General features: G+C 46.2%; 1 protein-coding gene across 3 annotated transcripts in view; it reads right to left on the minus strand.

Annotated features, from left to right (window-relative positions):
- Positions 1-410: 410 nt before the first annotated feature.
- emc1 (ER membrane protein complex subunit 1) overlaps positions 411-22,329 on the minus strand; it is a 28,845-nt gene continuing 6,926 nt past the window's right edge. For 2 of the 3 annotated variants that reach the window (XM_042299794.1, XM_042299792.1), the window contains exons 7-23: positions 17,551-17,706; positions 17,235-17,408; positions 16,984-17,055; positions 16,688-16,786; positions 14,353-14,449; positions 13,045-13,161; positions 12,601-12,609; positions 12,062-12,261; positions 10,005-10,154; positions 9,583-9,744; positions 9,248-9,367; positions 8,852-8,989; positions 8,424-8,597; positions 7,109-7,319; positions 5,550-5,634; positions 5,187-5,316; positions 411-1,173 (exon numbers count right to left, since the gene is read on the minus strand). In XM_042299794.1, the coding sequence (XP_042155728.1) occupies positions 994-1,173; positions 5,187-5,316; positions 5,550-5,634; positions 7,109-7,319; positions 8,424-8,597; positions 8,852-8,989; positions 9,248-9,367; positions 9,583-9,744; positions 10,005-10,154; positions 12,062-12,261; positions 12,601-12,609; positions 13,045-13,161; positions 14,353-14,449; positions 16,688-16,786; positions 16,984-17,055; positions 17,235-17,408; positions 17,551-17,706 (2,274 nt within the window). In that variant the 3' untranslated portion in view covers positions 411-993. The remainder of the gene's footprint in view (positions 1,174-5,186; positions 5,317-5,549; positions 5,635-7,108; positions 7,320-8,423; positions 8,598-8,851; positions 8,990-9,247; positions 9,368-9,582; positions 9,745-10,004; positions 10,155-12,061; positions 12,262-12,600; positions 12,610-13,044; positions 13,162-14,352; positions 14,450-16,687; positions 16,787-16,983; positions 17,056-17,234; positions 17,409-17,550; positions 17,707-22,329) is intronic. The other variant, XM_042299793.1, reaches the window with a different exon arrangement.

Raw genomic sequence — 22,329 nt, forward strand, 5'->3', positions numbered from 1 at the left:
AACCAAAGATCATTAGTAGGCTTACTCACTCTGTAAACAACTGAAAATGGAAAACAGACTTTCATAAATAGTCATATTCATTTTATTGAGGGTATCGGCGTTTTGGTGAAAATGTGTTGCACAAGCAGAGTTGTTCTCCCCAATAGGAAAAATGAATACACTGGGAGTGCCATAATAAATGTTTTTAAGACATAAATATACTGTACATAAACTATAATTTACACAAAAGCCATGAGGGGGGTATTAGATAAAACTTCCAGCGCATCAAAGAAAGAGCAACAGTGATAGCCTCAGAGGCAGTCGATCCCAAAGACAAACACCTCAGTACACCCACAACCCCACAGTTCCTTCAAACAAACAAAAAAAAAAAAAAAAAAACATCTTGACCAACATTAAAAAAAAAAAAAAAAAAAAAAAAAAAATAATATCTATGGAAACCTTTTAAAACCCAATTAAAAACAGTAAAATCCCATGATGCATTTCTACCACATTTAGTCATCTTAAATTAGGCCTAATCTTGATAGACTATTTCCTAATCATTCACAGCTAAACAACATTTCAGAGCTTCAGTATAAAGAACACTTGCTCTGAGATGCATCATGTAACCACGCACTGTTCTTCATATCGTGTGATTATCAAAATCACTTTACATTAAGTTATCCTTTAATTAAGGGAGATAAAGGATTTATCAGTAGTTTAGTTAAAGACTTATTAGCAATGACATAACTACTCTTAAAAGGCTGCCTCAATGTAAAATGTTACAAAATAAATTATACACACACAAAAAAAAAAAAAAAAAAAGACAGGAAATTCGAAATGAAACTCTTCCTTGAAAAAGAAAGATGGCCGACCCCAGCTCCCATCAAATGACTCATTGGGATGATTTTAAGCCGATATTGTCAAACGGCTTCAGCTCGTCCACCTCCATCGTCCGGGTTCATCCACGCAGCAATGGGGAATGGGTCAGAGTTGAAAGGTGAGAAGTTGACTCTTTTACCGCCAGGCCCGGTTGAGCAGTTTGACCTGTGCCAGACGTTTACTAATCATGGTGGCGAAGAACAGCGCCAACAGAACACTGCTGATCAGGACGTAGTCGTAGTCATCCTTCAGCACGTCGAACTGCTTGGAGGGGTACACCCTGGTTTGGTAGATGTCAAGACCGTACGCAACCACCTGTGGAACAAAACATATACATTTCCATGTTAAATATTCAGTATTTGATCTGCATTATAGTTGTATCTTCATTTAATCTGTATCGTCAGTGTACCGTGTCTTGGAAATGCAGCAGGAAGTCCAGACTTTTTATTTTTATTTTATTTCACCTTTATTTAACCAGGTAGGCTAGTTGAGAACAAGTTCTCATTTACAACTGCGACCTGGCCAAGATAAAGCATAGCAGTGTGAACAGACAACACAGAGTTACACATGGAGTAAACAATAAACAAGTCAATAACACAGTAGAAAACAAAGGGGGGAGTCTATATACAATGTGTGCAAAAGGCATGAGGAGGTAGGCGAATAATTACAATTTTGCAGATTAACACTACAGTGATAAATGATCAGATGGTCATGTGCAGGTAGAGATACTGATAGTGAATACAGGTACAGGTGAATACAGGTAGATACAGGTAGAGATACTGATAGTGAATACAGGTAGAGGTGAATACAGGTAGATACAGGTACAGATGAATACAGGTAGATACAGGTAGAGATACTGATAGTGAATACAGGTACAGGTGAATACAGGTAGATACAGGTACAGATGAATACAGGTAGAGATACAGGTAGAGATACTGATAGTGAATACAGGTACAGGTGAATACAGGTAGAGATACTGATAGTGAATACAGGTACAGATGAATACAGGTAGAGATACTGATAGTGAATACAGGTACAGGTGAATACAGGTAGATACAGGTAGAGATACTGATAGTGAATACAGGTACAGGTGAATACAGGTAGATACAGGTACAGATGAATACAGGTAGAGATACAGGTAGAGATACTGATAGTGAATACAGGTACAGGTGAATACAGGTAGATACAGGTACAGATGAATACAGGTAGATACAGGTAGAGATACTGATAGTGAATACAGGTACAGGTGAATACAGGTAGATACAGGTAGAGATACTGATAGTGAATACAGGTACAGATGAATACAGGTAGATACAGGTAGAGATACTGATAGTGAATACAGGTACAGGTGAATACAGGTAGAGATACTGATAGTGAATACAGGTACAGGTGAATACAGGTAGAGATACTGATAGTGAATACAGGTACAGGTGAATACAGGTAGAGATACTGATAGTGAATACAGGTACAGGTGAATACAGGTAGAGATACTGATAGTGAATACAGGTACAGGTGAATACAGGTAGAGATACTGATAGTGAATACAGGTACAGGTGAATACAGGTACAGGTGAATACAGGTACAGGTGAATACAGGTACAGGTGAATACAGGTAGATACAGGTAGGGATACTGATAATGAATACAGGTACAGGTGAATACAGGTACAGGTGAATACAGGTAGATACAGGTAGGAATACTGATAATGAATACAGGTACAGGTGAATACAGGTAGATACAGGTAGAGATACTGATAGTGAATACAGGTAGAGATACTGATAGTGAATACAGGTACAGGTGAAAACAGGTAGATACAGGTAGAGATACTGATAGTGAATACAGGTAGATACACTGATAGTGAATACAGGTAGAGATACTGATAGTGAATACAGGTACAGGTGAATACAGGTAGATACAGGTAGTGAATACAGGTAGAGATACTGATAGTGAATACAGGTACAGGTGAATACAGGTAGAGATACTGATAGTGAATACAGGTACAGGTGAATACAGGTAGAGATACTGATAGTGAATACAGGTACAGGTGAATACAGGTAGAGATACTGATAGTGAATACAGGTACAGGTGAATACAGGTACAGGTGAATACAGGTAGGGATACTGATAATGAATACAAGTACAGGGAATACAGGTACAGGTGAATACAGGTAGATACAGGTAGAGATACTGATAGTGAATACAGGTACAGGTGAATACAGGTAGATACAGGTAGAGATACTGATAGTGAATACAGGTACAGGTGAATACAGGTAGATACAGGTACAGATGAATACAGGTAGAGATACAGGTAGAGATACTGATTGTGAATACAGGTACAGGTGAAAACAGGTAGAGATACTGATAGTGAATACAGGTACAGGTGAATACAGGTAGATACAGGTAGAGATACTGATAGTGAATACAGGTACAGGTGAATACAGGTAGATACAGGTAGAGATACTGATAGTGAATACAGGTACAGGTGAATACAGGTAGATACAGGTAGAGATACTGATAGTGAATACAGGTACAGGTGAATACAGGTAGAGATGAATACAGGTGAGGTAGAGATAGTGAATACAGGTACAGGTGAATACAGGTAGAGATACTGATAGTGAATACAGGTACAGGTGAATACAGGTAGAGATACTGATAGTGAATACAGGTACAGGTGAATACAGGTAGAGATACTGATAGTGAATACAGGTACAGGTGAATACAGGTACAGGTGAATACAGGTACAGGTGAATACAGGTAGATACAGGTAGGGATACTGATAATGAATACAGGTACAGGTGAATACAGGTACAGGTGAATACAGGTAGATACAGGTAGAGATACTGATAGTGAATACAGGTACAGGTGAATACAGGTAGATACAGGTACAGATGAATACAGGTAGAGATACTGATAGTGAATACAGGTACAGGTGAATACAGGTACAGGTGAATACAGGTAGATACAGGTAGATACACCGATAGTGAATACAGGTAGATACACCGATAGTGAATACAGGTAGATACACCGATAGTGAATACAGGTAGATACAGGTAGATACACTGAATACAGGTAGTGAATACAGGTAGAGATACTGATAGTGAATACAGGTAGAATACAGGTAGAGATACTGATAGTGAATACAGGTACAGGTGAATACAGGTAGAGATACTGATAGTGAATACAGGTACAGGTGAATACAGGTAGAGATACTGATAGTGAATACAGGTACATAGATACAGGTGATAGTGAATACAGAATACAGTAGAGATACTGATAGTGAATACAGGTACAGGTGAATACAGGTACAGGTGAATACAGGTAGATACAGGTAGATACACCGATAGTGAATACAGGTAGATACACCGATAGTGAATACAGGTAGATACACCGATAGTGAATACAGGTAGATACAGGTAGAGATACTGATAGTGATAAATGATCAGATGGTCATGTGCAGGCAGAGATACTGATAGTGAATACAGGTAGATACAGGTGAATACAGGTAGATACAGGTAGAGATACTGATACCAGGTAGATACAGTGAATACAGTGAATACAGATAGATACACTGATAGTGAATACAGGTAGATACAGGTGAATACAGGTAGATACAGGTAGAGATACCGATAGTGAATACAGGTAGATACAGGTAGTGAATATAGGTAGATACACTGATAGTGAATACAGGTAGATACAGGTAGAGATACTGATAGTGATAAATGATCAGATGGTCATGTGCAGGCAGAGATACTGATAGTGAATACAGGTAGATACAGGTGAATACAGGTAGATACAGGTGTGATAAAGATACATTGCCGATAGTGTAATAGACCAGTGGTTCCCAAAACTATTTGTTGTTGTTGTTGTTGTGTGTTTTTGTTAACTCACTTCCATCATTGGGGAACATCCCGCGCAAAACCTTAACTTTAAAACAAAATCAAATGGCTTAAAAATAAAAAACAACCTTGCTAGCTGACAGTAGTCGATCTGGACATTTCTGAGAAGTTATAAATAGCTCTCTAAGGTCTGCAATGACTGACATGATAAGTGTTTAATCGAGTACAGTCTTAATTGAATGAACAGAGATAGAATTCAATATGTCATTTTGTTAAATAGTTTGGAGTATGGCCTCATCTTCGAGGATTGCTCGCCGGTGCTAGATGCTGATGACGAATAGCCCTTTGCCGGGCAGCTGGCAATCGAAACCTCCTTCTACAATTAAAACTTTCAAAAGTAAGTTGAAAGCCCGACGGAGTTCCTTAAATAAAATAAAACGCTGCGCCCAGCACACCCAACAGTTTGGGAACCAATGTAATGGACCATAGACTCACCAGACATGTGGACTCCAGGCCAGAGGGGGCAGTGTAGATTCCTTTCACTCTCGCTACGGTCTGATTGTAGTTGATGAACCACTCTGTGCGGATGGGCATCTCTGGGGCGTAGGGTATAAGGTTCTCCTCACTGGAAATAAATGATAAACTAATTCTTACTTTCATATAGTGACAAGGAACCAATATTCCTCTCTAAAAAGGTCAGATAACGTCAACAACAGGGTTCTGTTCATTATCGTGCACACAAAACGTTTTGCAACAGAAAATGAAAAATGAGTGTTTGTTGTTGGACCAGGTATTCCCTCCCTGTTTCAGTTCATTTTCTTCCATTTGGTGCCAAATGAACATGTTGTTGGTACTAACCGGCTGTGTTCAGTGACAACCTCTGGTCTCCGTGGATCCAGGAACATCTTGGGGAGAGACAAGATGGCTCCTGATGGTAACCCCACTTTGAGAAAGAAATATCCAGAGAAAAAAATAGAGTTACGCTGCAGATAGATATGGTGCTGAAAGATCCACTCCCCCCCTCCATCCATCCATTCACCCTCCCCCTCCATCCATCCATCCATTCACCCACTCACCCCCTCCATCCATCCACCCACCCACCCCCTCCATCCATCCACCCCTCCATTCACCCACCCCTCCATCCATCTACCCCTCCATCCATCCATTCACCCACCCACCCCCTCCATCCATCCATCCACCCACCCCTCCATCCATCCACCCATCCATCCACCCATTCACCCACCCACCCCTCCATCCATTCTCCCACCCACCCGTCCATCCATCCATTCTCCCACCCACCCCTCCATTCATTCACCCACCCACCCCTCCATCCATCCATTCTTCCACCCACCCCTCCATTCATTCACCCACCCACCCACCCCTCCATCCATTCTTCCACCCACCCCTCCATCCATCCATTCTCCCACCCACCCCTCCATCCATCCATTCTCCTACCCCTCCATCCATCCATTCACCCACCCCCTCCAACCATCCATCCATTCACCCACCCACCCACCCCTTCCATCCATCCACCCCTCCATCCATCCATTCACCCACCCATCCCTCCATCCATTCTCCCACCCACCCCTCCATCCATCCATCCATCCATCCATCCATCCATCCATCCATCCATCCATCCATCCATCCATCCATCCATCCATCCTCCCACCCACCCACCCCTCCATTCATTCATCCATCCACCCCTCCATTCACCCACCCCTCCACCCCCTCCATCCACTCTCCCACCCACCCCTTCATCCATCCACCCCTCCATCCATTCACCCACCCCTCCATCCACCCCTCCATCCATTCTCCCATCCCCTCCATCCATTCACCCACCCCTCCATCCATTCTCCCACTCACCCACCCCTCCCTCCATCCATTCACCCACCCACCCACCCCTCCATCCATCCATTCACCCACCCACCCACCCCTCCATTCACCCACCCACCCCCCTCCATCCATTCACCCACCCACCCCCTCCATCCATCCATCCATCCATTCACCCACCCACCCCTCCATCCATCCATCCACCCACCCACCCCCTCCATCCATCCATTCACCCACCCCCTCCATCCACCCCTCCATCCATTCCCTCACCCCTCCATCAATTCTCCCACCCACCCACCCCCCCTCCATCCATCCATTCACCCACCCACCCACCCACCCACCCCCTCCATCCATCCATTCACCCACCCACCCCCTCCATCCATCCATTCACCCACCCCTCCACCCCTCCACCCATCCTCGCATCCATTCACCCACCCCTCCACCCATCCATTCTCCCACCCCTCCACCCATCCTCCCATCCATTCTCCCACCCCTCCACCCATCCTCCCATCCATTCTCCCACCCACCCGTTCATCCATTCTCCTACACACCGTCTCCATCTATCCACCCACCCCTCCTATACTGACCCAGGAGATGTCTAGAGGTGATGCCCTTCTCAGTGAGCGTAGCCTCCATAGTGGTGATGGGAGAGGGGAAGATGTAGGTCTGCTGTAGGACCTGGGGCAGATGGGGTCTGTCCAGACTACTGAACACTGTGCTGTTATACAGCTCTGTCCCTTCAAACAGCTCCAGCACACTGAACTCATTACGCCTGGACTTGGTGTTCCAGTACTCATACTGTAGAGAGGGAAGGAGAGAAAATGGTGAGGGTTAAGGCAGCAGTTCATTAACCTTTTTCTCAAAACAAAAATCATCTTTGGAACATTTGTGACCATAACTACTACTTCTACGGTTGCTGTTGCAACTACTGCTACAACAACTACTGCTACTAGTGTTGCAACTACTGCTAAGTGTTGCAAATACTGCTACAACAACTACTGCTGCTACTACCACCACCACTACTGGTACTACCACTGCTACTACTACTGGTACTACCACCACCACTACTGGTACTACTACTACTACTGCTGGTACTACTACCACCACCACTACTAGTACTACTTCTACTACTACTAGTACTACTACTACCACCACCACTACTGGTACTACTACTGGTACTACTACTACCACCACCACTACTGGTACTACTACTGCTACTACCACCACCACTACTGCTACTACTACTACTGCTACTACCACCACCACTACTGGTACTACTACTGGTACTACTACCACCACCACACTACTACTACTACTACTACTACCACCACCACTACTGGTACTACTACCACCACCACCACCACCACTACTGGTACTACTACTACCACCACCACTACTGGTACTACTACTGCTACTACCACCACCACTACTACTGCTACTACCACCACCACTACTGGTACTACTACTACTACCCACCACCACTACTGGTACTACCACTACTACTACTACTACTACCTACTACTACCACCACCACTACTGGTACTACTACCACCACCACCACTACTGGTACTACTACCACCACCACCACTACTGGTACTACTACTACTGGTACTACTACTACCACCACCACCACTACTGGTACTACTACTACCACCACCACTACTGGTACTACTACTACTACTGCTACTACCACCACCACTACTGGTACTACTACTACTACCACCACCACTACTGGTACTACTACTACTACTACTGCTACTACCACCACCACTACTACTACTCACCACTACCACTACTGGTACTACTACTGCTACTACCACCACCACTACTACTGGTACTACTACTGCTACTACCACCACCACTACTGGTACTACTACTGGTACTACTGGTACTACTACTCACCACCACCCAGTTCTCAGAGTGGACAAAGTGTACGGGCCCCCTGGCCTTCCTCTGGACGGCTTCATGAATGATGCGTCCAGTCACACCGTCGACCAGGAACACGCCCACGAAGGCCCGCTCAGGGTGGGCGTCTGTACTCTCTGTCACCACTGCCAGCAGGTTAGGGTTCAGGTACTGTGGTGAGAAAACGAAAGAGACTTATATATATATTCAGGTCCGCACACAATATTACTACTTTATTCATTTCAAAAACGTTTGTATTTTGCACTTGTCTCTCGTGAAGTATTAAAAAGTAAAACTTTTGGTGACAGTTTTTAAACTTTTAATTTACAAAAACTAGTCTAGGACTGGATCTGGGAAACCATCCTTTAATCTGTAATTGTTGAGTGTGAACCCTGTAGTTTACTAGTAAGTAGAGCTGTCATTACCTTGTAGAGAACACTACGGTCTCCCATCACTCTGCCCTGAGAGTGGACATGCTCGTTGGGTCTCTTCCCATTGACCGCTACTATCTTCTGAACCTCTGTAGGAAGGACCACCTCCCAGATCCGCTCTGTGGACAGGTCCTGGATGAACACACACACACACGTTTAATGTCACAAACACACACAATGAATGTCACAAACACACACAATGAATGTCACAAACACACACAATGAATGTCACAAACACACACAATGAATGTCACAAACAATGAATGTCACAAACAATGAATGTCACAAACAATGAATGTCACAAACAATGAATGTCACAAACAATGAATGTCACATTCATGCAGACACACACAAACTAATGTTCCATACACACACACAGTGGTAAGTCACCTTGCGCAGCCTGAATCCAGACAGGTTTCCCTGATCTGAGCGGATCAGGTAGAAGAAGATGGAGGAGGCCATCTCCTGGAGCTGCTGTAGGACGTTCTTAGTGGAGGGGAAGGCTGTCACCTGGAGGGAGGGAGGGGAGGGAGGGAGAGGGAAGGGAAGGGGAGGGGAGGGGAGAGGAGAGGAGGGAGGGAGGACAATCATTATAAGACAGAATAATTAGTGCACAGTAATCAGCTGTGAGGTTCAGTCAACGAGAACAGGTACATTAGAAAACATTGGTGCAAATCTCTCCCACAATGCACCAGAAGTGTTATTTTATTTTCCACTGACGTTACCTTGTATTGGTCGTCGACCAGCAACAGGACCTTGGCGTAGTCCTGGTCTATAACAGGTAGTAGCAGTGACTGGAGGATGGGCCGGGGCAGGGCTGGCGGGGCGATGTGACTCTTCCTGCCAAATATGGGGTTGAACACATGCAGGGAGGCCAGGCCAGTGTCCTGGGGGGGGTAGCAAAATATTTAGAAAACTAGAGACATTTCACCCAACATTACATCAAGTTGGAAAAGGGGCAGCCCTCCATATCTATGTAAACACTTAGGACCTAAATCCTACTGAGATGCTTTAACTATGTATTTTTCATGTTCAAGATCAAATAACTAAGTTATATGTAATACATCATTTATAATAATTTATAAAATAAAAAACACCCAAAGAATGGTGTAGTAAGGACTAGTTCGCAACTAGGTGTTGTTCCTACCTTATCCTTGATGAGCAGAGTGCATTGTGGGGGATGGGGGAAGTGAGCGGTGGTCCTCTGGACTATCAGTTTGAAAACTGCGTTGGGCTGGACATTCTCCAGGTAGTGCTTCCACAGAATAGAGCCGGACTTGCTGTCGATGCCAAACAGCTGGGACCAAACGAAGATAAAAAAAGATTTGTCCTTCCGCTAAATAGAGTGGCCTATAAAGTATGACTCAAGACTATTGGCTGAGATGAACGTGCTGTGAAACAACCAAAACATTCCAATAGCTTACTCATCGACAGCACAACAAAAATTAAAACGAGACATTCAGAGCATATAGAAGCTTGTGTTACTACGACGACTGAAGTGACAACATCCAGCATAGTGTCACCAAGTAATCCAACGGATGTCAAAGCTCAATCCAATTTTGTTTCTAATACCGTAAAACTATACTGAATGGCACGACAACGGGCCTCGGGATCTCGCCACGGTATCTTTGTGCAATCAAATTGCCATCGAGAAAATGCAATTGTGTTCGTTGTCCGTAGCTTATGCCTGCCCCCCCCGTACCATAACCCCATCGCCACCATGGGGCACTCTGTTCACAACTCGCCCGCACGCCATACACATGGGTCTGCGGCTGTTTGGAAGTACTGACAAATTCTCTAAAACAACGGAGGCGGCTTATGGTAGATAAATGAACATTCAATTTTCTGGCCATTTTTTTTGTTGAGAAATTAGCTTTTTTGTGCATATGTTACAAATCTGGGATATTTTATTTCAGCTCATGAAACATGAGACCAACACTTTACATGCGTTTATATTTTTCTTCAGTGTATTTGGTGGAATGGGCAAGTAAAATGACGTCTTGATGACTACGTTGATTTGCTTTGACTCGAGTGTTCCATTTGTTCAAGTGGATTTACAGCGCACAACAACAACAACAACAACAACAACAAACGGATGAGCTTTGTAATGTTTCCAAAACAAATAAAATATGTAAAGTGCATTCAGATCACTTGACTTTTTCCACATTATTACATTACAGCCTTATTGTAAAAAATAATAATAATAATACATATATACACTTATATTTTCAAAAAGTCTAAACATTTATGAGCCTCATTAGGACTATAGTAAAGTGCTACCAATGTTGGTGCTGAGGTCGACAGACAGCAGATCCCATCCAGCCCAATGTTGGTGCCGAGGTCGACAGACAGCAGATCCCACCCAGCCCAATGTTGGTGCTGAGGTCGACAGACAGCAGATCCCATCCAGCCCAACGTTGGTGCTGAGGTCGACAGACAGTAGATCCCATCCAGCCCAACGTTGGTGCCGAGGTCGACAGACAGCAGAACCCATCCAGCCCAATGTTGGTGCCAAGGTCGACAGACAGCAGATCCCATCCAGCCCAGTGTTGGTGCCGAAGTCGACAGACAGCAGATCCCATCCAGCCCAACGTTGGTGCCGAGGTCGACAGACAGCAGATCCCATCCAGCCCAGTGTTGGTGCCGAAGTCGACAGACAGCAGATCCCATCCAGCCCAGTGTTGGTGCCGAGGTCGACAGACAGTAGATCCCATCCAGCCCAATGTTGGTGCCGAGGTCGACAGACAGCAGATCCCACCCAGCCCAATGTTGGTGCCGAGGTCGACAGACAGTAGATCCCATCCAGCCCAATGTTGGTGCCGAGGTCGACAGACAGCAGATCCCACCCAGCCCAATGTTGGTGCCGAGGTCGACAGACAGCAGATCCCACCCAGCCCAGTGTTGGTGCCAAGGTCGACAGACAGCAGATCCCATCCAGCCCAATGTTGGTGCCGAAGTCGACAGACAGCAGATCCCATCCAGCCCAATGTTGGTGCCGAGGTCGACAGACAGCAGATCCCATCCAGCCCAATGTTGGTGCCGAGGTCGACAGACAGCAGATCCCATCCAGCCCAATGTTGGTGCTACTTTCTCACCTTCTTCCATCTACACACACACACACACATATATATACACATTCTCTCTCTCTCTCTCTCTCCTTCCCCAAGGCCGTGACCCCCCCCCCCCCACCCCCTTTCGTCTTACCTTCCCCGAGGCCGTGACCATAACCATCATCTTCTGCAGGTTGAACTCATCCCTGGACAACGTTTCTATCGTGACCTCGTTCTTAACCTGGCCGTGGGGTTGACGGGCTTCGTAGAACAGCTTCCACAGGTGGGCCAGCCATACCTGGAGCAGAATCACCTGGGATGACAGACGCTTCAGCACCATGGGGAACAACCCGTCTGTGGGGGGGGTGCAGACACTTAACATGTTATGCATCTACAGTTCCAGTCACATCTTAATTCTTTACATTCAAATCCATTGTCTGTTGGGAAGTGATGCGTTTCACGACAGCAGGTTGGATTCTATCTACAGGGACACTAAAATACACCCCCCCACTGACGAGCACAAACTAATCTACGACGAAACACAAAACAAAACGACAGATTACAAGAAACGACAAAGCAACAAAACTTTTATTGAAGGAGCTACTTTCACGACTGATCATTCACGACTGATCTTACAAAATACAACAGCTTCAACATAAGCAAACAGAAAGGACGGCAAGCTCACAGCGTTACCTTGAATGGCTGGATCCAAGCGCAGCAGTGAGAAAACCAAAGAGAGAGAGAGAGAGAGAGAGGGGGCATGAAGCCGACGGAGGATAACGACACATTCAGGAGTATTCATTTAGACATGGTCATTTAACCTTATACGCTATCAGTTGACAACAAATACAGGCAACAAAAAAAATATATATATATATACTTCCACAAAGAAATAAAACACATTAAAAGTGAAATACTTAGAATTTAAAAAAATAAAATAAAAATATATTTTTAAAAATGTTAAAATAAAACTTAGATCTGAAGGGAATGACTAGGCATTGATAGTATTGTTGAGACAACTCCTTTTCTTTGTGTGTGTCATCCTCGTAATTTTATTTATGCACGGTTGTCTTTGCTATGCTTGTTTTTAAAATGATTAAATGAATCATGTTAGTCAGGATCTTTGATGTTCTTTACCAGCTTTCTTGCCAAACTCCCCCTCCAGCTCCGCCTGGGTCCCAGTGAGTGGCAGGTCCACCATCTCCATGGTAACAACATCAGCTAGGGCCTCCTCTCTGGTCCATACCACACGTCCTGGAATCACAGGTGTTGGTTAGAAGCCTCGTCTAGTGTGTGTACGTGTACCAGTGTGTGTGTGTGTGTGTGTGTGTGTACCAGTGTGTGTGTACCAGTGTGTGTGTGTACCAGTGTGTGTGTGTGTGTGTGTGTACCAGTGTGTGTGTGTGTGTGTGTACCAGTGTGTGTGTGTGTGTACCAGTGTGTGTGTGTGTGTGTGTACCAGTGTGTGTGTGTGTGTGTGTGTGTGTGTGTGTGTGTGTGTACCAGTGTGTGTGTGTGTGTGTGTGTGTGTGTGTGTGTGTGTGGACCAGTGTGTGTGTGTGTGTGTGTGTGTACCAGTGTGTGTGTGTGTGTACCAGTGTGTGTGTGTGTGTGTGTGTGTGTGTGTGTGTGTGTGTGTGTGTGTGTGTGTGTGTACCAGTGTGTGTGTGTGTGTGTACCAGTGTGTGTGTGTGTGTGTGTGTGTGTGTGTGTGTGTGTGTGTGTGTGTGTGTGTACCAGTGTGTGTGTGTGTGTGTGTGTGTGTGTACCAGTGTGTGTGTGTACCAGTGTGTGTACCAGTGTGTGTGTGTACCAGTGTGTGTGTGTACCAGTGTGTGTGTACCAGTGTGTGTGTGTGTGTGTGTACCAGTGTGTGTGTGTGTGTGTGTGTACCAGTGTGTGTGTGTACGTGTGTGTACCAGTGTGTGTGTGTGTGTGTGTGTGTGTACCAGTGTGTGTACCAGTGTGTGTGTGTGTGTGTACCAGTGTGTGTGTGTGTGTGTACCAGTGTGTGTACCAGTGTGTGTGTGTGTGTACGTGTGTGTGTGTGTGTACCAGCGTGTGTGTGTGTGTGTGTACCAGTGTGTGTACCAGTGTGTGTGTGTATGTACCTGTGTGTGTGTGTGTGTGTGTGTGTGTGTGTATGTACCTGTGTGTGTGTGTGTGTGTGTGTGTGTGTGTGTGTGTGTGTGTGTGTGTGTGTGTGTGTGTGTGTGTGTGTGTGTGTGTGTGTGTGTGTGTGTGTGTGTGTGTGTGTGTGTGTGTGTGTGTGTGTGTGTATGTACCTGTGTGTGTGTGTGTGTATGTACCTGTGTGTGTGTGTGTGTATGTACCTGTGTGTGTGTGTGTGTGTGTGTGTGTGTACCTGTGTGTCTGTGTGTGTCTGTGTGTGTGTGTGTGTGTGTGTGTGTGTGTGTGTGTGTGTGTGTGTGTGTGTGTGTGTACCTGGCTGCTGTATGAAGGTGAGAGCATGGTCCTGTGTCTGCACGAGGACCCTGTAGCCCACAGAGTCGTCCTTCTTCAGGAAGGCATGGACGTACAGCTGGGGAGGGAACACGACCGACTGTTACGGACCTCATTTAAACACCCGACTTCCTGAACAAAAACAACATCTGACTGATTTGACTTCCCTCCATCACCTCTACACAGGTATATTCCAACAGGTGATGGGTTGGCTCGGTGGGGCTCATGCCAGACTACTCTGTACCAGGGACTTTGTCAACATTGATGAGGGTCGGGAGCCACGAAAAAAATCTGAACTCATCACGAGGAGCCGCAGTGGCTCGTGGGTCTGCGTACCCACATCCGTATACCCCCCATTCCCCCGTCTTGACAGCCAAGAGAGACATTTTGTATGTTTTAGAGGACATTTTTGTGCAATTCTACTCATTTTACCATGAGGCAGAGAGCAGTATTGGCATCTTTTAAATATGATGTCTGAGTGAGACTGACTAACAAAATCAATGGGGGCGCCCCCGGCTGGTGAGTCGACCATGATTACAAGTTTAGATAGCTGATTGGCAATCCCCCCCCCAAAACATGCTGATAATATCAGGTTAATTGGGCTAATTGACTGACGTATGAGAAAAACTGCTGATGCACAACCACATGTTGAAATTGCACCTTGTGTACTCTATCTACTATTCTACCTAGCAACAGTAAGTTGAGACCCCGACCCCGACCCCCAGTAAATTGATCAGAAGGCCTTGGGTCACATGGCAATCCATTTGTCCATCCCAGCTCTATAATCAATAGCAGCCCGCGGATAAATTCCCAAAGACCCCCCCCCCCAAAAAAACATAACCAACTACAATGAACAACTAAAATCTCCGCTGTCAAGAGGGGTATCCGCGGAAATGTTTAGCTTGCAAAGTTGGAAGTACGGATGTGGGTACGAGTTCTGATTTTTTTGTTGGCCTCCACTCCCATCAAAGTCCCCAATCCCTACTCTATACTCCACTCCCATCAAGGTCTCCAATCCCTACTCTATACTCCTCTCCAATCCCTACTCTACTCCTCTCCAATCCCTACCACTCCCATCAAGGTCTCAATCCCAATCCCCATCCCTACTCTATACTCCACTCCCCCATCCCTACTCTATACTCCACTCCCTCCAAGGTCTCCAATCCCTACTCTATACTCCACTCCCTCCAAGGTCTCCAATCCCTACTCTATACTCCTCTCCAATCCCTACTCTATACTCCACTCCCACCAAGGTCTCCAATCCCTACTCTATACTCCACTCCCACCAAGGTCTCCAATCCCTACTCTATACTCCACTCCCCATCCCTACTCTATACTCCACTCCCACCATGGTCTCCAATCCCTACTCTATACTCCACTCCCTCCAAGGTCTCCAATCCCTACTCTATACTCCACTCCCACCAAGGTCTCCAATCCCTACTCTATACTCCACTCCCACCAAGGTCTCCAATCCCTACTCTATACTCCTCTCCAATCCCTACTCTATACTCCACTCCCATCAAGGTCTCCAATCCCTACTCTATACTCCACTCCCACCAAGGTCTCCAATCCCTACTCTATACTCCACTCCCATCAAGGTCTCCAATCCCTACTCTATACTCCACTCCCACCAAGGTCTCCAATCCCTACTCTATTCCACTCCTCCAAGGTCTCCAATCCCTACTCTAGACTCCACTCCCACCAAGGTCTCCAATCCCTACTCTATACTCCACTCCCCATCCCTACTCTATACTCCACTCCCTCCAAGGTCTCCAATCCCTACTCTATACTCCACTCCCTCCAAGGTCTCCAATCCCTACTCTATACTCCACTCCCACCAAGGTCTCCAATCCCTAGATACTCCACTCCCACCAAGGTCTCCAATCCCTACCTATACTCCACTCCCCATCCCTACTCTATACTCCCTGTCTCCAATCACTCTATACTCCACTCCCTCCAAGGTCTCCAAACAGATTCCCATAGGTCTCAATCCCAAGCCTGGTCTCCAATCCCTATTCTATACTCCACTCCCTCCAAGGGACTCCCACCATGGTCTCCAAAAGGAAGTCTCCAATTAAAAAAGGTCTCCAATCCCTAAAACTCCCCATCCCTATTATAAATGGTCTCCAATCCCTACTGATATACTCCACTCCCTCCAAGGTCTCCAAACTAACTCCAATCCCTACTCTATACTCCACTCCCATCAAGGTCTCCAATCCCTACTCTATACTCCACTCCCACCAAGGTCTCCAATCCCTACTCTATATTCCACTCCAATCCCTACTCTATACTCCACGATCGTTCTCCTCATACAGACCTTGAAGGGTTTCCCACCGTTAAGATCGAGGGGAAAGATGACAGTTGTATCCAACAACCTACGACCTGAATCAGCGCTGAACAGATTGATATCACAAGCCTGGAGCGGGAACAGAAAGGAAGTTTAAAAAAATTAAAAAAACATTGAAAATGGGTTACATACTTCAGTAGAACTAACTAACTACACACTATATGACCACATGCATGATGTGACACTTCGATCCTTTTAGGTCATTCTGAGACATCTTTAAAAAAACAAATGTTGTTGAACCTTTTTTTTTTTTTTTGAAGACTCACGGTTTCGTTTTTGGGAGTCATGACGGCAGCAACAGTCTTCTCCCCTGTGGTGGCAAATGAGACCAAGAACGCCTAGAAACATAGACATTCTCCAGTTAGTCACACAACTCATTCAGCTCCATTGATCTCCCAACTAACAACATTTGAGGTAAAAATCTTATAAGTAAAATCTTATAAGATAAGTAGCAATAATAAATTGCCCGTCTGGGATAAATTAAAGTTCATTAAATGAACGAATGGTGATTCTGTACCGGCTGGAAGTCTCTGAGTGCGGCGATGGTGTATCCATCAGCATTGAGCTGTAGCAGGACGTGGTGGTCTGGTCCGAGCTGGAGAAAGAACTCTGAGATGGGGGAGCGGGCCGGGTGGGGCTGGCTGGACACCAGGACGGGCTGGAAGCCCAGGGACACCTCCAGATCCAGAGACTGGGGGGGGTTATTTTGTAGATGTTTTAATCGAAAAAGGTACAATATATAGCCTGTTACACACCAACGTGTCCACCTAACTGAGACCATGAAGACTTTCTTTACACTTCGTAGCTTCAAGTCGTGGTTGAACAGGAGTTACCTGCAGTAGGATCTGGTTGAACTGTGGCGCCTCCTCAGCCTGTATCGGGAGGGTGTAGAGGGCGAGAGTGGCGGGGTCCACACACATCAGCACCCCTTGACCAATCACCACACAGCTGGACTCAACACTGGACAGCCACGGGGCTTCAACTGACCTCTGAGAACCATAACAGACATCACAACCAACAGGGTTAGAGATATGACGTGTGTATCGTAGAATTAACCAGAACACTCCGTTACGTTGTGGAATTAACCAGAACACTCCGTTACGTTGTGGAATTAACCAGAACACTCCGTTACGTTGTGGAATTAACCAGAACACTCCGTTATGTTGTGGAATTAACCAGAACACTCCGTTATGTTGTGGAATTAACCAGAACACTCCGTTATATTGTGGAATTAACCAGAACACTCCGTTATATTGTGGAATTAACCAGAACACTCCGTTACGTTGTGGAATTAACCAGAACACTCCGTTATATTGTGGAATTAACCAGAACACTCCGTTATATTGTGGAATTAACCAGAACACTCCGTTATATTGTGGAATTAACCAGAACACTCCGTTATATTGTGGAATTAACCAGAACACTCCGTTATATTGTGGAATTAACCAGAACACTCCGTTACGTTGTGGAATTAACCAGAACACTCCGTTACGTTGTGGAATTAACCAGAACCCGTTATGTTGTATGAATTAACCAGAACACTCCGTTATATTGTGGAATTAACCAGAAACTGTTATATTGTGGAATTAACCAGGGTTCCGTTATATTGTGGAATTAACCAGAACACTCCGTTTACGTTGTGGAATTAACCAGAACACTCCGTTACGTTGTGGAATTAACCAGAACACTCCGTTATATTGTGGAATTAACCAGAACACTCCGTTATATTGTGGAATTAACCAGAACACTCCGTTATATTGTGGAATTAACCAGAACACTCCGTTATATTGTGGAATTAACCAGAACACTCCGTTATATTGTATTGCTTGTGTAGTGTCACAAGGTGAAAGACCTACTTTGTTATGACTGTTAATGATGTATTTAATAGTTAAATGCATAGAATTTGCCAAATGTCTTTGTTTTGGGTTTGGTTCACTTAGTTTAGTTTAGTTTAATGTTGGGGAACCAGATTACAGAGATTTACCAACCAAACCCACTCCAGATACATAATTGCGAAAAAAAATTGCAGTAAACTATATAATAAATTATTTATTTATATGAAGAGTGTGATATGAAAAACATCCCCAGACCGTTCATTCTTCTTCCTCCATCAAACTTTATAGTTGGCACTATGAATTTGGGCAGCGGGTTTTATACCACTCCAGCCGAAGCTTGGCACATGGTGATCTTAGTCTTGTGTGCGGCTGCTCGGCCATGGAAACCCATTTCATGAAGCTCCCGACGAACAGTTCTTGTGCTGAGGTTGCTTCCAGAGGCAGTTTTTTTTAACCTTTGTTTTACTAGGCAAGTCAGTTAATTGTTATTTTCAATGACGGCCTAGGAACAGTGGGTTAACTGGTCTAGGAACAGTGGGTTAACTGGTCTAGGAACAGTGGGGTTAACTGGTCTAGGAACAGTGGGTTAACTGGTCTAGGAACTGTGGGTTAACTGGTCTAGGAACTGTGGGGTTAACTGGTCTAGGAACTGTGGGTTAACTGGTCTAGGAACTGTGGGGTTAACTGGTCTAGGAACAGTGGGGTTAACTGGTCTAGGAACAGTGGGGTTAACTGGTCTAGGAACAGGTGGGGTTAACTGGTCTAGGAACAGTGGGGGGTTAGGAACACTGGTCTAGGAACAGTGGGGTTAACTGGTCTAGGAACAGTGGGGTTAACTGGTCTAGGAACAGTGGGTTAACTGGTCTAGGAACAGTGGGGTTAACTGGTCTAGGAACAGTGGGTTAACTGGTCTAGGAACAGTGGGGTTAACTGGTCTAGGAACAGTGGGTTAACTGGTCTAGGAACAGTGGATTAACTGGTCTAGGAACAGTGGGGTTAACTGGTCTAGGAACAGTGGGTTAACTGGTCTAGGAACAGTGGGTTAACTGGTCTAGGAACAGTGGGTTAACTGGTCTAGGAACAGTGGGTTAACTGGTCTAGGAACTGTGGGTTAACTGCCTGTTCAAGGGCAGAACGACAGATTTTGTACCTTGTCAGCTCGGTGATTTGAACTTGCAACCTTTCGGTTACTAGTCCAATGCTCTAACCACTAGGCTACCCTGCCGCCCCAATTTGGAACTCGGTAGGGAGTGTTAGTCACTTCAGCGGTCCCGTTCTGTGAGCTGGTGTGGCCTACCACTTCGAGGCTGAGCCGTTGTTGCTCCTGGACTTTTCCTGGACTCCTGGACTTACAGTTGACCAAGGAAGCTCTCGCATGGCAGAAATTTGACAAACTGACTTGTTGGAAAGGTGGCATTAAGTAAGGCCATTCTACTGCCAGTGTTTGTCTATGGAGATTGCATGGCCGTGTGCTCGATTTTATATACCTGTCAGCAATGGATATGGATGAAATAGCCTAATCCACTAATTTGAAGGGGTGCACACATACTTTTGTATATATATACACACATACATAGTGGGGAGAACAAGTATTTGATACACTGCTGATTTTCCTACTTACAAAGCATGTAGAGGTCTGTAATTTTTTTTATCATAGGTACACTTCAACTGTGAGAGACGGAATCTAAAACAAAAATCCAGAAAATCACATTGTATGATTTTTAAATAATTAATTTGCATTTTATTGAAGAAAAGAAATGGGGGGGGGGCCTCAATTGTGAGGCATTAAGTGGTCCAAATAACTCAACTGGCTAGTTTGCTTGTCTGTAGAGAGAAGGGCGGGGTTGTACGTTGATCCTGATGCTCTGATTGGATAGAGAAAAGCTGTATTTCTCTGTCACTTTCACCTCTCCGTTTGGGTCTGATTATTCAGCCTGCTACTATGATAAATCACATGGTGAGGATTGACACACACACACACACAGCCCTGATCCCAGACACACACACACAGCCCTGATCCCAGACACACAGCCCTGATCCCAGACACAGACACACACAGCCCTGATCCCAGACACAGCCCTGATCCCAGACACAGCCCTGATCCCAGACACAGCCCTGATCCCAGACACACAGCCCTGATCCCAGACACAGACACACACAGCCCTGATCCCAGACACAGCCCTGATCCCACACAGCCCTGATCCCCCAGACACAGCCCTGATCCCAGACACAGACACACACAGCCCTGATCCCAGACACAGCCCTGATCCCAGACACAGCCCTGATCTCAGACACAGACACACACAGCCCTGATCCCAGACACAGCCCTGATCCCAGACACAGACACACACAGCCCTGATCCCAGACACACACACAGCCCTGATCCCAGACACAGCCCTGATCCCAGACACAGACACACACAGCCCTGATCCTGATCCCAGACACAGACACACAAAGCCCTGATCCCAGACACAGACACACACAGCCCTGATCCCAGACAGACACACACAGCCCTGATCCCAGACACAGACACACACAGCCCTGATCCCAGACACAGCCCTGATCCCAGACACAGCCCTGATCCCAGACACAGCCCTGATCCCAGACACAGCCCTGATCCCAGACACACAGCCCTGATCCCAGACACAGACACACACAGCCCTGATCCCAGACACAGCCCTGATCCCAGACACAGCCCCTGATCCCAGATCCCAGACACAGCCCTGATCCCAGACACACAGCCCTGATCCCAGACACAGACACACACAGCCCTGATCCCAGACACAGCCCTGATCCCAGACACACACACACAGCCCTGATCCCAGACACAGACACACACAGCCCTGATCCCAGACACAGACAGCCCTGATCCCAGATCCCAGACACACACAGAGCCCTGATCCCATCCACACAGACACACACAGCCCCTGATCCCAGACACACAGCCAGCCCTGATCCCAGACACACACAGCAGCCCTGATCCCAGACACACACACACAGCCCTGATCCCAGACACACACAGCCCTGATCCCAGACACACACACACAGCCCTGATCCCAGCACACACAGCCCTGATCCCAGACACACACCCGATCCCGATCCCAGACACACACACACACACACACACAGCCCTGATCCCAGACACACACACACATCCCAGACACACACACACACACAGCCCCGATCCCAGACACACACACACACACAGCCCGATCCCAGATCCCAGACACACACACACAGCCCACACAGCCCCGATCCCAGACACACACACACACACAGCCCCGATCCAGACAGACACACACACACACACAGCCCCGATCCCAGACACACACACACACACAGCCCCGATCCCAGACACACACACACACACACAGCCCCGATCCCAGACACACACACACACACACAGCCCCGATCCCAGACACACACAGCCCCGATCCCAGACACACACAGCCCCAGCCCCGATCCCAGACACACACACACAGCCCCGATCCCAGCCCCGATCCCAGACACACACAGATCCCCCCAGATCCCAGACACACACAGCCCCGATCCCAGACACACACAGCCCCGATCCCAGACACACACAGCCCCGATCCCAGACACACACAGCCCCGATCCCAGACACACACAGCCCAGCCCCGATCCCAGACACACACAGCCCCGATCCCAGACACACACAGCCCCGATCCCAGACACACACAAAACAGCTGTGACAGTTATGGAGTTATACTTGTATATACCATGACATTTGATGAGGAGACGTCACGGAGTTCTAGA

Source organism: Oncorhynchus tshawytscha, linkage group LG16, assembly GCF_018296145.1.
Source record: "Oncorhynchus tshawytscha isolate Ot180627B linkage group LG16, Otsh_v2.0, whole genome shotgun sequence".
Classification (NCBI taxonomy): Eukaryota; Metazoa; Chordata; class Actinopteri; order Salmoniformes; family Salmonidae; genus Oncorhynchus; species Oncorhynchus tshawytscha.